A 14,490-nucleotide genomic window follows, 5' to 3' on the forward strand; every position below is an offset into this window, starting at 1 on the left:
ATAAGCATTATACCACACCATTGTTTCTTGAATCTCCAGAAGTACAGCAAAAGACATTCAGTTTTATCTGAGTTGTGAGCTAATTGAATGTGATGAGAGAAAAAGTCAAGATAAATCCATGCAGGCTGCACAAATAAATCAAACACACAGTGTGATGAGGATAGTCAAAAAATTCTCATTACTTGAAGGGTTAGTTCACCCAAAAATGAAAATTATGTCATTAATTCGTCACCCTCATGTCGTTCCAAACGCGTAAGACCTTCGTTCATCTTCAGAACACAAATTAAGATATTTTTGATGAAATCCGAGAGCTGCAACGTTATTATCACTTTCAAGGCCCAGAAAGGTAGTAAAGACATCGTTAAAATAGTCCATGTTACTCCAGTGGTTCAATCTTAATGTTATGAAGCGACGAGAATGGTTTTTGAGGGCAAAAAAACAACAATTTATTCAACGATTTCTTCTCTTCCATGTCAGTCTTCTACTCTGTTCATGTAGTAAACACAGTGCAGCACCGGGTTCTATGCCAGAACGCTGCTCAATATTGGCCAATGATCAGCATCACCTGCGGCAACATCACACGTATGCGTCGTTCTGCTCATGTGAACAGCGTCGGCCAATAAAAAGTTTTGTTCACAACATTTTCCTGATGCTTTAATCAGCATCATTACTGAGTGAACTAACCTAAGCTGCGTCCGAAATCGCATACTGTCAGTGTAGCTACAATGTTTGATGAAGAACTTTGCAACAGTTAAAAAAGTATGTTCTATAGAGTAGGAATGTGTTGTAGTACAACCTCAAATCAGAAAAAGTTGGGACAGTATGGAAAACGCAAATAAATAAAAAAATAAGTGATTTCTAAATTTACTTTGACTTGTATTTCATTTCAGACAATATGAACACAAAATATTTCATGTTTTGTCTGGTCAACTTCATGTCATTTGTAAATATGCATCCTTTCCTGTCATTCAGACCTGCAACACATTTCAAAAAAAGTTGGGACAGGAGCAATTTAGGGCTAGTAATGGGGTAAAATGGTTAAATAATGATGTGATTTGAAACAGGTGATGTCAACAGGTGATTGTAATTATGATTTGGTACAAAAGCAGCATCCAAGAAAGGTCTAATCCTTTAGGAGCAAAGATGGGCCGAGGATCGCCAGTTTGCCAACAAATACGTGAGAAAATTATTGAAATGTTTAAAAACAATGTTCCTCAAAGAAAGATAGGAAGAGATGTGGATATTTCACATTCAACAGTGCATAACATAATTAAAAGATTCAAGGAATCTGGAGGAATTTCAGTGTGTAAAGGACAAGGGCGCAAGCCTAAGCTGAACAACCGTGATCTCCGATCCCTCAGGCGGCACTGCATCAAGAATCGTCATTCATCTATGTATAAGCAATATCACCACATGGGCTCAGGACTACTTTGGCAAACCTTTGTCAAGTACCACAATACGTAGTTATATCCACAAATGCCAGTTAAAACTGTACTGTGCCAAAAGGAAGCCCTATGTTAACAGTGTCCAGAAGCGCCGTCGACTTCTCTGGGCTCGGAGGTATCTGGGATGGATCATCACACAGTGGAAACGTGTACTGTGGTCAGATGAATCAGTATTTCAGGTATTTTTTGGGAGGAAAGGACGCCGTGTGCTCCGGACCAAAGAAGAAAAGGATCATCCAGACTGTTACCAGCAACAAGTCCAAAAGCCAGGGTCTGTCATGGTATGGGGTTTTGTCAGTGCCCTTGGCAAAGGTAACTTGCACTTCTGTGAAGGCACCATTAATGCTGAAAAGTACATAGAGATTTTGGAGCATAATATGCTGCCTTCAAGAAGACATCTTTTCCAGGGACGTCCATGCATATTTCAACAAGACAATGCAAAACCACATTCTGCACACATTACAAAGTCCTGGCTGCGGAGGAAGAGGGTACGGGTACTTGACTGGCCTGCCTGCAGTCCCGACCTGTCTCCAATAGAGAATGTGTGGCGCAAAATGCGACAACAAAGACCCCGTACTGTTGCCCACCTTAAGACTTGTTTGCAGGAAGAATGGGATAAAATGACACCTGAAACACTTCATCACTTGGTGTCTTCAGTCCATAAACATCTTTTAAGTGTTGTGAAAAGGAATGGCAACATTACAAAGTGGTAAATGCTTTACTGTCCCAACTTTTTTTGAAATGTGTTGCAGGTCTGAATGACAGGAAAGGATGCATGTTTACAAATGACATGAAGTTGACCAGACAAAACATGAAATATTTTGTGTTCATATTGTCTGCAATGAAATTCAAGTCAAAGTAAATTTAGAAATCACTTCTCTTTTTTTTTATTTGCGTTTTCCATACTGTCCCAACTTTTTCTGATTTGGGGTTGTACAAATGAAATCCATACAGACTACATCCACCATGTTGGCTTTGTCATGTGACCCACGGCATCAGTTGCGTCACTTCACTCGGATGTGGGGCAAGTTTTTTGTGTATTGCGTAATATTTTATTAGCATTAGCAAAAAGAATTAGACTTCACCCCAACCATTTGGCCACTCACCTGAGGCATTGGACCATATCAACATCTCTCCATTAACTAATTAGTACCATTTAATTTGCTTTCTCATTCTCTTTTTACAAAAGAAGCATTTTTGTAACATTTTGTTTGTGTACGTGTGTTCTGTCTCTCACAGACCCTGCGGGCAGCTGGAAAGCCCTATATGATCTTCTTTGTTCTTGTGATCTTTCTGGGCTCCTTTTATCTGGTGAATCTCATCCTGGCTGTGGTGGCCATGGCATATGATGAGCAGAACCAGGCCACCATTGAAGAGGCCCAACAGAAAGAAGAAGAGTTTCAAGCCATGCTGGAACAGCTAAAGAGACAACAAGAAGAAGCACAGGTAGCAAACAAACACGCAAACTCGTGCTAGAATCACTGGAACAGGCAGACAGCTGATTTACAGATATTATTTTTGTTCTCATTATTTTTGTTTTGATCATTATTTTATACTAGTTTCCTTATCTTTGATCTCTTCCTATGCCTTCGTCATCTCTTAAGTTTCTCAGCACACACACTTGCTGCGGCTAACACTGCCCTGTCACCATGGAAACCGAAAGATAATGAGAGAGATTGAGGGAGTGCGCTTTCTCCTAGTAAACATGAAAAAGAGAGAAACAAGAGGAAGACAGAAAGAGAAAAATAGAGACAAAAAAGAGCAAGATTAACTCCAAAATGGCGACTATGTGTTCTCTATGGTGGCGGATGGACATAGATAGATAGATAGATAGATAGATAGATAGATAGATAGATAGATAGATAGATAGATAGATAGATAGATAGATAGATAGATAGATAGATAGATAGATAGATAGATAGATAGATAGATAGATAGATAGATAGATAGATAGATAGATAGATAGATAGATAGATAGATAGATAGATAGATAGATAGATAGATAGATAGATAGATAAATAGATAGAGAACTGCTTTTATCATGATAGGTTTGATTTGAATAATTAGGGTTATTGTCTGTGATTCCTAAGGTTAGACACAAAGACATAATAAGCAAGTTAAAAAGAAAGTTAAAAACATAATGCAGTGGTAAGGATTACTGAGAATGGAATAAAGCATCAAGGTCGACAATGCGACTAATACCTGTAATTTAGTCTGATAACATAAAGCTATCTTCCCTCCTTCTTCAATGTTCACTGTTTATCCATCTCTTGTCTCTGCTTTCGGTATGTAAGCTTGAACTAAGTCTACCCCTGGTTGCCCCTAACAACGGTGCTTGTGCTGTAATTGGCTGGCAGGTTGCCGCGGCAGCAGCAACAGAGAGTGGGGAGTACAGCGGGAGGGGGGGCTTGTCAGAGGAAAGCTCCTCTGGGGGGTCCAGACTCAGCTCCAAGAGTGCTAAAGAGCGAAGGAACAGGAGAAAGAAAAGAAAACAAAGGGAAGAAGAAGAGAAAGCCGATCAGGAGAAGTTCCATAAGTCCGCCTCAGAGGACAGTATCAGACGGTCTGGATTTCGATTATCCATAGATGCCAACAGACTCTCATATGAGAAGAAATGTTCCACTCCAAATCAGGTGACTTCCTCCTTTTTGTGGCAATGTGGAAAATATGGTTTTATAAACGCTACTGTGTTCTTTGGATAATTCTCAGCTTCTCGAGTGACTGAGTTTAGGTGGGTGGAGTGCTAATCGACTACAGCACTGAGGCAAGAAGTGTGACAGTCTGAGACAGAAATTGTTAGATATTTTATATTAGCTCATCAAAATGTTCAGCAATGCACTTGTACACAGAGGATTGGTTACAGGGCTCAGATGTGACCTAAAGGTGGCACAGATGCATTACACAGATGCTTCAAAAATGAATTAGATATGAATTAAAGTTGTGATTTCAATTAATTCTAACAAGTCTGAACAAATGCAATCCATCAGAATCTATTATATAAGTGAAAACATTAGGGGTGTGACGAGACACTTAGTTTATGAGACGAGACGAGATATGAGATTGGGTTCACCAGAACGAGATGAGACGAGATAAGATCTTTGCACAATGACAAAATGTATGCCTAGAAAAGTAGTCTGCAGGTGCATTTTGAGTGTTTTAACTAATCATCTTGTAATGAATGTCATTTCAGTTCTACTTTCTGAGTATGAATGATCAAATGCATTGAAAGACAACAATATATACAAGCAATGTAAAAGGTTTTGCCACAAACTCAACTGACTGGCTTCTCTCCTGTTTGCTTTCACATGAGTCTCTTCAGACATTACTGTACTACATGAATTATAAGCTTCCAGAACTTCTGACTGAGGCTGTGTGTGACCTCCTAATCAGGGGCGGCCTTGACCAATTTGCTGCTCTTGGCAAGATTTTACATGGTGCTCCTTGTATCAAGGTTTAGCACTACATGTTATCAGTCTAAGTTGTCAAGTCAAGTCAAGTCAAGTCAACTTTATTTATATAGCACTTTTAACAATGCAGATTGTTTCAAAGCAGCTTCACAGTGTTAAACAGGAAAACAATGCAACAGAATTTTATTCAGCCGTATTGCCATTCTGGAGAAAACAATGAAAAAATGTCATCAGTTCATTTCAATTATCATACAGTGACAATGTCGGCTTTAGATCAGTAATTAGATCAGTAATTTAGTTTATATGGTCAATTTAGTTTAATAATTAGATTTATTTGGATATTTAGTTGAAAAATATAGAAAAATGTAGTGTCCCCAACTGAGCAAGCCAAGCCAGAGGCAACAGTGGCAAGGAAACCAAAACCCCATCAGGTGATCTAATGGAGAAAAATAAACCTTGGAGAAACCAGGCTCAGTCGGGGTGCCAGTTCTCCTCTGGCCAAGTTGTGGGAACACTGGTACTGTTTTATTTTTGTAATGCATTGATGTTTTTAATTTTTTTTATTGTTGTTGTTTTATATGATGTCCAGTCCATTCTACCCAGTCATTATGTTCATGATATTATTATTATTATTTTTTTAAAGGCTGATGATAGTTCAACTATACAATAATAGCACCTACGCCACATTACAGCCTAAACACAAATAACAAGAGTAATTGCATCTAGCATTCATGGGAACTCACCGTTGGCAGGGCTCAATCCGAGGGGCGGGATTAAGGGTTGTCTTTCAAATTCCCTCTGCACGCAATAGGATAGCGCTACAACCAACCAGAGAAACGAAGAAGGTGAAGCAGAGCTAGTTGATAGATTAAACTTTTGCTGTATCCGGTCGGCAAAACTCAGAACACGTCTTCCTTTTTTAAGAATGACTACAGTGCCGTTCTTTGTTCTTTTCTTAAAGAAAATGTAAAAAAAACCTCTAAGTCTTCCAGAGTCGCGGCCAAAGCCAATTGGAAAGACCGCTGTTCACCAGCTTCTTTGTTTACAAGTAGCATGCGGAACCACAGCAACTGCCGTCATTATGTTAAGCCCGCCCACCTACTCTATACACGATGTGATTGGCCTGACCAGAGTTTGGTTTTTCCAGCTCACAAGTCAACGGAGAGTTGCTAGACTACCCTGGTTGCAAATTAGATTTGCTGCCGCTAGTGTGTGTCTAGATTTCTAGGCTAGTTTTCACCATGAATTGAACTGAGAAATGTAGATATTTAATGTGAATTTTACACAAAATGTTGCTATTTTAAATAAACCTGTTTATAAATATCATTATTAATTTGCGCAAATACATTTTAAAATTGCTATATGTCCCCTTAAAACTGCACAACTGTAGAGTAAAAACATTATGCTATTAAAAAAGTGATATCACATACATATGATTTTTATTTTTTTCCAAAATCACACTGGCTGTGGCCTCTGGAGAACCCAGAACAGGTAAAGGTAAAAATAACTGGAATTAATTAGCGAACATTAGTATTTTACTACTATGCAATTAAATAAACTGTTCATTCATTAGCCTACACAACTTTACCTCTGTCTTTATCCCTTATCTTCCCTGCATCAGAGGGCTTCTTTCTTTTTTTTACAGTTTTTGATGGCCAGCTGTCATAAATAATCAGGCAACTTTCACTGTCTTCACCTGGCGCGGGCGGCCAAGCACCCTAAAAAATGAAAGCAATCCTGTCTACGTTGGATGCGGCGAGAGGCGTGATCACGTGTTCTATTTCTGGCGCACTTCAAGTAGCCTATTCGCTGGGTGGGGGAGATTGATGCGGCGGAACGGGAAGAGGCAGGGGACTTAGTTAAGTTTTTTTTTTGTGCTTTATTTGGTAATATTTCGAATTAATATCAATTAAATAAACAGTGTCAGAAATAAAACAGGGGGGGGGGTCACCCCCTATGGATGAGTGGCGCCCCTAGCATTTGCCTATTCCGCCTCCTAATTGAACTCCTTTCCACAAATTGAACATAGAAATAAAAACAGTATAAATAACAAAAATAAAATATTTTTTTTCTTATTTAGTGCAAACAATAAGTGCAACCATAATCAAAGTACTCTCTCAATATTTAAAGTGCAAACAGAGACCAAAACAGAGACCATCTCTAAGAGATGGTTACAACTACACAGCTCAGCCTTAGATAGCTTTGATATTGGGAGACAGGTTATTGTATGTCGCCTAATTTGCACGAATAAGGGAGCTTGCGTTTACTTTCACTTTCGATTCATGATCGCTAGGCTCTGTTGCGCAGCAAATCCTCCGGAATGGTCTTTCTTGTCAGTCATCTCACCTCACTCTCGTCACATGATCAGTGATTCCTGCTGCACTGTGAGCAACTGCAGCTCGCAGCAATGACCATTGTCCAACTGAATCAAATGGTTTTTATTAGTAAAAAACGACAGTGGAGGATGTAATGTAAATTTACATCTCATCACATTTTAATCTCGCAAGATCTCGTCACACCCCTAGCAAACATACATGCTACCATCACAAAGGGTGAATGGCTGCATATACATGCAAATTAATCTGCAACAACATTTTTCACAATGTAAGTCTACAATAAAACATATCTGACATGCAGTTGTATGTCAATGAAATACAATGAATACAATGAATACAATGAAATGTATATTATGAGCACATGATATACTATAATATTGCAGTGATTATTATGTTTCTAGCATCTTATATATTTGGCAACATAGTTCTTCTAACCCTAACTGATAGAGTTTGTTGCTTTTCATTTCTTAAACAACCATGTAGGATGACACATCATGGCCATATTCTAGGATGACAATGTCAAGATTCATCAGACTCAAATTGTGAAATAATGGTTGTGAGGGAGCATGAAGAATTATTTTCACACATGAATTGGCACCCCTGAGTCCAGACCTTAAATTGAAAGTCTTTGGGATTTTAACCAAAAATGCATACACCTCTTGATAGATATAACATCACAACATGTATTTCCATCAAGTGGTGAATTTAAGGTCTGACACATTAATAATTAGTATCGCTTGTAAAAAAAATGTTTTACTGTATCAGTTTATTGCTAATATCTTTTTGTTTTGATCTTTTTTTCAGTCTCTTCTCAGCATTCGTGGATCTCTCTTCTCCCCGAGGAGGAACAGTCGTGCAAGTCTATTCAGTTTTCGTGGTAGAGCGCGAGACTTTGGCTCAGAGAACGATTTTGCGGACGATGAGCACAGCACGTTTGAGGATAGCGACAGCCGCCGTGGATCGCTCTTTGTACCACGTTGTGTTGAGAGACGAAGTTCCACTGTCAGTCACTGCAGCCTTGCCCCCAGGATTATGCTCCCAGCCAATGGGAAAATGCACTGCACAGTTGATTGCAATGGAGTGGTCTCACTGGTGGGCGGGACATCTGTGCCAACATCACCAATCGGACGTTTGTTACCAGAGGTAGAAGAATCGAAATACATAAACGTGTGACCCATAAGAAAACTACACCTTATATGTGAACAATATCATGCTCAATCCTCATGGTGGTTTTTTTCTTCTTTCTAGGGCACAACCACTGAGTCTGAGGCACGTAAGAAACGTTCAGGATCACACCAGCCATCTGATTATCTGGATGAAACAGTCGCCAGAAAAAGAGCTCTGAGTGTGGCCAGCATTCTGACAAATACTATGGAAGGTCTGACACACACACTAAACTCACATATGCACAGAAAACATACTCTCTCTCTCTCTCTCTCTCTCTCTCACACACACACACACACACACACACATAAGCACACACTCACTTATATGTAGTTATGTAAAGTGTGCTTCTAACGTGCGTATATTTTTGTATGTTTGGATAGAAGTTGACATACAATATCAACATATTGACAACATCAAAAATGTAAATTTGACATACAGTATTGTTGGAGAGGCTTTGAACTGTTCTGATTAGGTAATGGACGGGTAAATCCCCCTGGGTGCCGGTCAGAGCACAAGTAATGAGGAGACAGGCAATCAGCTTAACACTGTGTATTGGAGGCAGAGGGATGGGCCACAGACGTATATTCAAAGATGTCATAGTCTGAAAAATAAGAAGTACAATAAAGTTAATGAATAAACTAAATATATATAAACAATAATAAGCATTCACTGTTACATAATACAACAGAAGTATCCCCAATTCACTGTGACATTTCCACACAGATATATAGTTTAATAAACAAAAACGAGGTATTTCACAGAAAAATACATTTCTTGAACTCATTCACCTGCAGTGTAAACCCCATCAAATGTTCATCAAAGGATTTGTAAAAATTTGTACATTTATATAGCTGTAAAACATGTTTGTTGTCAGTATGTTAATATGATATGTTTCATTGTATATCTAATCATACAAAAAGTACACTTTACGTACTAGCTATAAAAATTAAGATCACCCTCACACTCATATATGCACACTTACACATACACACACATGTTGGGTTTGTGTTTTATGGAGACTTTCCATAGACATAATGATTTGTATACTGTACAAACTGTATATTCTATCCCCTAACCCTACCCCTAAACACAACCTTCACAGAAAACGTTCTGTATGTTTATATTTTCAAAAAACATAATTTAGTATGACTTATAAGCTATTTTCCTCACTGGGACCAAAAATATCCACATTTTGTCACATTTTACACAATCCCTAGTCTCGCTTAGCCAGACCTTCAGACTGATGGCAGAAGGTCTGGACTCTATCACAGCTTTCATTAGTCGAGGACCACCCAAGAGGACATTAGACTGACATGCAACGCAAACAATCTCAGTTTGTTTTATTCTGCGTCATGTTTAGGGCCATGAAAATGTAAAGTCGATGTCCCTGCCATAACAGACCGGCATGCATCTATAAATTATTGATTCAAGAAACTTGTGCAAGTTTACTGCAACAATGGAGCTGCAAACTTCACATTCTTTTGAAAATCCAGCCTTTAGTTTAGCCTGGTAAGTGCTCCTTGTCACAGTTGTAAACACGACGGCGTTCTTTTTCTATGAGGCAGTTTGGCGTCACAGCATTTGTTTCTTGGCGGACCGTTAAAGAACGCAACACACTCGTCTTGCGGAAATACTGTAGAATTCAACCAATCAGATAACGACTTTAAAACTCCTGAAGTGTCTCCAGATAAGTGTGCCATATGCATCAGATGTTCAGCCAATGGTCTGTGGGCATGACGTCTGAGGCTGAGACTACACAATCCCCCGACCCCCCCCCCCCCTTCACCCCACCAAACCCACCCCAAACCCCTGACACACACAGACTCATGTACTGACCTTTAAACACTGACTTTAAGTCATGTAGCTGCTGACATGCCAGTGCAATTATTTCTGAATGCCTGTGAGCAAATGCCCTCTCAACATATTCATCTAATATTCAGTCATCACATACACACACTAAACCTCACACTCTTCTTCAACAGTGTCATTTAAAATTTTTAAAAACCACCTTCCCTATTTAGTTCTGCAAAATTCAGTACTTTACAAAAACTTTGCATGTAAAGCTCTTTAAATGTACATATACTGTATATGTACACTAGGCTTTCCTGTATATCAATTTCTCTTTCAAATGTCCCATGTTTGTGTAGATCAAACACATTGAGGTTTTTATTCCAATATCAATTATGGTAGCCATTCATTGTTCTGTGCATCCCACTTTCATTAATGCGACCCATTCAAAAACAATATTGTACTTTTTTTCTTACAGCAACATATAATAAAATCTGAAGTACATTTTTTTCTGAAAATTAACAAATTAATTTAACTGTTTTCTGTGATCAATTGCAATTGAGCTTGTTATGCAATTAATCGTGATTAATCCCACCTAATATTAAAACTGGTAATCCCCAATGCACTGTCAGAAAAAAAATCTAATTTTAGTTTGTCACTATGGCAGTGTCCTCAAATGTGCACTTATCTGATAATGTGCTAATATGTACCCTTAAGGTGCTACAATGGACCTTTTAGACGTAAATAGGTACTGCAACTGTGACGCTGTTGAAGCCCTAAAGTGCAAATTGAACATATTTTTACTGACAGTATATAGAATCAGCATAAAGGGTGCATGTTTTAAATAATATTTGTTTAATTTATTTTTTTTAACAAGTACTATCAAGGCCAGTATTGCTGGTATCAATACCAATACTACTTTTACTTATACTTGTATTATTTTTTTATTTCTTAGGCTAGTAATTATAGCAATTCAACTTTTTTTGCAATTCAACATTATATTTGAAAATGTTGAAAATAATTTGTGTTCACAGAACTTGAGGAATCGCGGCAGAAATGCCCTCCTTGCTGGTACAAATTTGCCAATAGCTTCCTGATCTGGGACTGCCATCCAGCCTGGCTGAAAGTGAAGGAGTTTATGAACATGGTAGTGATGGATCCGTTTGTTGACCTGGCCATAACCATCTGCATTGTTCTCAACACCCTCTTCATGGCTATGGAGCACTACCCCATGACAGATGGATTCAACCATGTGCTGTCAGTTGGGAACCTGGTAAGATCTGAATGCCAGATTCTCATTACTGCAATAGAGTATTTGTAATTATCTTTAATTTTATTTAAAAGCAGCACACAAATACACTATTGTTAGTAATTTTACTATAAAGTTGAAGCAAACTCTTGTGCTGCACTAAAATATTAAGCCGCTTTTCCAACATTGGGCCGAACGGTTCTAAGAATGGTAAGGAATGGTTCCAGTTGTATTTCCATATTATTAGATACCATTCTTGGCCTGGACTTCTCAGCACGGTTGGTAGAATGTGTATAGTGACGTCGCAACTCAGGATTGGTCACTTGTCTGTTGCCTGGCTTCCAGTTTCTCTGTTCTCCAAGCGCGTTATTTTAGCGAAGTAAACACAAGTGAATTATAAAATTAAAAGAAATATCTGATCATCCTCTATAACGCGGACGGTTTGGCTCGCTGGTGGAACAGTGGCTTTACTTGATGGGATTGCTTAGTTATCTCAGTTCTGCTGATTTGTTCCTGTTGGGCTCTGTGCAGGTATTCACAGGAATCTTCACAGCAGAGATGTGTTTGAAGCTAATTGCTCTGGACCCATATTACTACTTCCAAGCAGGCTGGAATATCTTCGACGGCATCATTGTGAGCCTGAGTCTCATGGAACTGGGCCTGGCCAATGTGGAAGGACTTTCAGTGTTACGCTCCTTTAGATTGGTGAGCAAATCTCTCTTCTCGCCTTCCTACAGAGGTCTCTGATTTTTGTTTGTATACAGTGGGGTCCGGGTTAAAGTTTAAGACCACTAGTGAAAATGGTTCTAATACTTTTATTTTCATTACAAATAATGTACACATACATAAACATATACATTTGACCGAAATTCACGACAGTAGCATTTGAGCTGCAGGAACGCCACAAGCTTGTGGGCTCCGCTGTTCAGTATGTCTGATACCATTTGAGAAACCCAAATTTCGGCTTTCTCATACATTTAATACTCCATGAACTCAGGGTTATGGCTTGATCACAAAACATCTCTTTTCTAACATTCCCTTTCTCATTCTCCTTCTTGCCCTTAGTTAAGAGTCTTTAAGCTGGCAAAGTCTTGGCCCACCCTGAACATGCTGATAAAGATTATTGGTAACTCAGTTGGTGCTTTGGGAAATCTAACCCTCGTCCTGGCCATCATTGTCTTCATATTTGCTGTGGTGGGAATGCAGCTCTTTGGAAAGAGTTATCGTGAGTGCGTCTGCAAGATCTCAGAGGGCTGCGAGTTGCCACGGTGGCACATGGACGATTTCTTCCACTCCTTCCTCATTGTATTCCGTGTGCTTTGTGGCGAATGGATCGAAACCATGTGGGACTGCATGGAAGTGGCGGGACAGTCAATGTGTCTCATCGTCTTCATGATGGTCATGGTCATTGGGAATCTTGTGGTAAGACCAATTACGCTACAAAGAGACACCTGGAATATGGGCTTTCTCTATAACTTCCTTCTTCTACTGTGTTTTCCTTTTTATTCATCACATGTAAATTTACTTTGCAGTTTTACGTATCCCGCATTGGTGGCTATGATTTTGGCATGTAGGACATGCTCCTGGATCAATATCTTTGTTACATTCATATGAACTAATCAGATTTTAAGTTTAGAGTATGGGCAAGACTTAAGGCTTTGAGTTCAGCAAATGTCCTGTCTATCTGATTTAAGTATGTATGTAATGGTTAAGGTTTAGGGTTAGGACTATTTATATTCTACAGGATGTTGATCCAGGAACACTGCTACTTTGCAGCTTCGGTCATTTGAGGTACTTGTTTTAGATTCCCTATAGAAAATTCACAAATTAAAATGCAGTGCAGCTGAATTCAAATTTGTCTTAATCTATTATTTTATTTCTATTTTGATTTTCAAGAAATGCATAGAAAATACAATACAGTGCATCCGTAAAGTATTCACAGCTTCACTTTTCACAGCCTTAAATTTAAATTAAATTTAAATTGAACTTAACTTAAATGTATTATTTTCCTCAAAATTCTACAAACAATACCCCATAATGACAACGTAAAAGAAGTTTGTTTGAAATCTGTGCAAATTTATTAAAAACAAAAACAAAAATCATATGTACATAAGTATTCACAGCCTTTGCTCAATACTTTGTTGAAGCACCTTTGGCACCAATTACAGCCTCAAGTATTTTTAGTATGATGCTACAAGCTTGGCACACCTATTTTTGGGCAGTTTCTCCCATTCTTCTTTGCAGGACCTCTCAAGCTCCATCAGGTTGAATGGGGAGCGTCACAGCACAGCCATTTTCTGATCTCTCCAGAGATGTTCAGAATTGGGTTCAAGTCTGGGCTCTGGCTGGGTGACTGAAGGACATTCACAGAGTTGTCCCGTAGCCACTCTTTTGTTATCTTGGCTGTGTGCTTAGGGTCATTGTCCTGTTGGAAGATGAACTTTCACCTCAGTCTGAGGTCCAGAGCGCTCTGGAGCAGGTTTTCATCAAGGATGTCTCTGTACATTGCTGCATTCATCTTTCCCTCGATCCTGACTAGTCTCCCAGTTCCTGCCGCTGAAAAACATCCCCACAGCATGATGCTGCCACCACCATTCTTCACTGTAGGGATGGCATTGGCCAAATGATGAGCGGTGACGCTTGCCATTCGGGCCAAATAGTTCAATCTTTGTTTCATCAGACCAGAGAATTTTGTTTCTCTCTGAAGAGTCTGAGAGTCCTTCAGGTGCCTTTTGGCAAACTCCAGGTGGGCTGTCATATGCCTTTTACTGAGGAGTGGCTTCCGTCTGGCCACTCTACCATACAGGCCTGATTGGTGGAGTGCTGCAGAGATGGTTGTTCTTCTTGAAGGTTCTCTTCTCTCCAGAGAGAAACGCTGGAGCTCTGTCAGAGTGACCATCGGGTTCTCTTGGTCACCTCCCTGAGGAAGGTCCTTCTCCCCCTATTGCTCAGTTTGGCCAGGCAGCCAGCTCTAGGAAGAGTCCTGGTGGTTCTAAGCTTCTTCAACTTACAGATGATGGAGGCCACTGTGCTCATTGAGACCTTCAATGCTGCAGACATTTTTCTGTACCCTTCCCCGGATTTGTGCCTCGATACAA

The 14,490-nt window shown here is 39.3% G+C and overlaps 1 protein-coding gene across 7 annotated transcripts in view; it reads left to right on the forward strand.

The window, feature by feature from the left end:
- The window catches only part of scn1lab (sodium channel, voltage-gated, type I like, alpha b), a gene marked incomplete at its 3' end in the record, with an annotated part of 46,766 nt that overhangs the window by 16,569 nt on the left and 15,707 nt on the right, over window positions 1-14,490 (forward strand). For 2 of the 7 annotated variants that reach the window (XM_079841413.1, XM_079841414.1), the window contains exons 9-15: window positions 2,685-2,891; window positions 3,803-4,078; window positions 7,993-8,331; window positions 8,437-8,566; window positions 11,178-11,416; window positions 11,924-12,097; window positions 12,458-12,814. In XM_079841413.1, the coding sequence (XP_079697539.1) occupies window positions 2,685-2,891; window positions 3,803-4,078; window positions 7,993-8,331; window positions 8,437-8,566; window positions 11,178-11,416; window positions 11,924-12,097; window positions 12,458-12,814 (1,722 nt within the window). Of the gene's footprint in view, window positions 1-2,684; window positions 2,892-3,802; window positions 4,079-7,992; window positions 8,356-8,436; window positions 8,567-11,177; window positions 11,417-11,923; window positions 12,098-12,457; window positions 12,815-14,490 lie in introns of all 7 variants that reach the window. The other 5 variants (XM_079841411.1, XM_079841412.1, XM_079841415.1 and 2 more) reach the window with 5 other exon arrangements.

This window comes from Gobio gobio (assembly GCF_949357685.1).
Source record: "Gobio gobio genome assembly, chromosome: 17".
NCBI lineage: Eukaryota > Metazoa > Chordata > Actinopteri > Cypriniformes > Gobionidae > Gobio > Gobio gobio.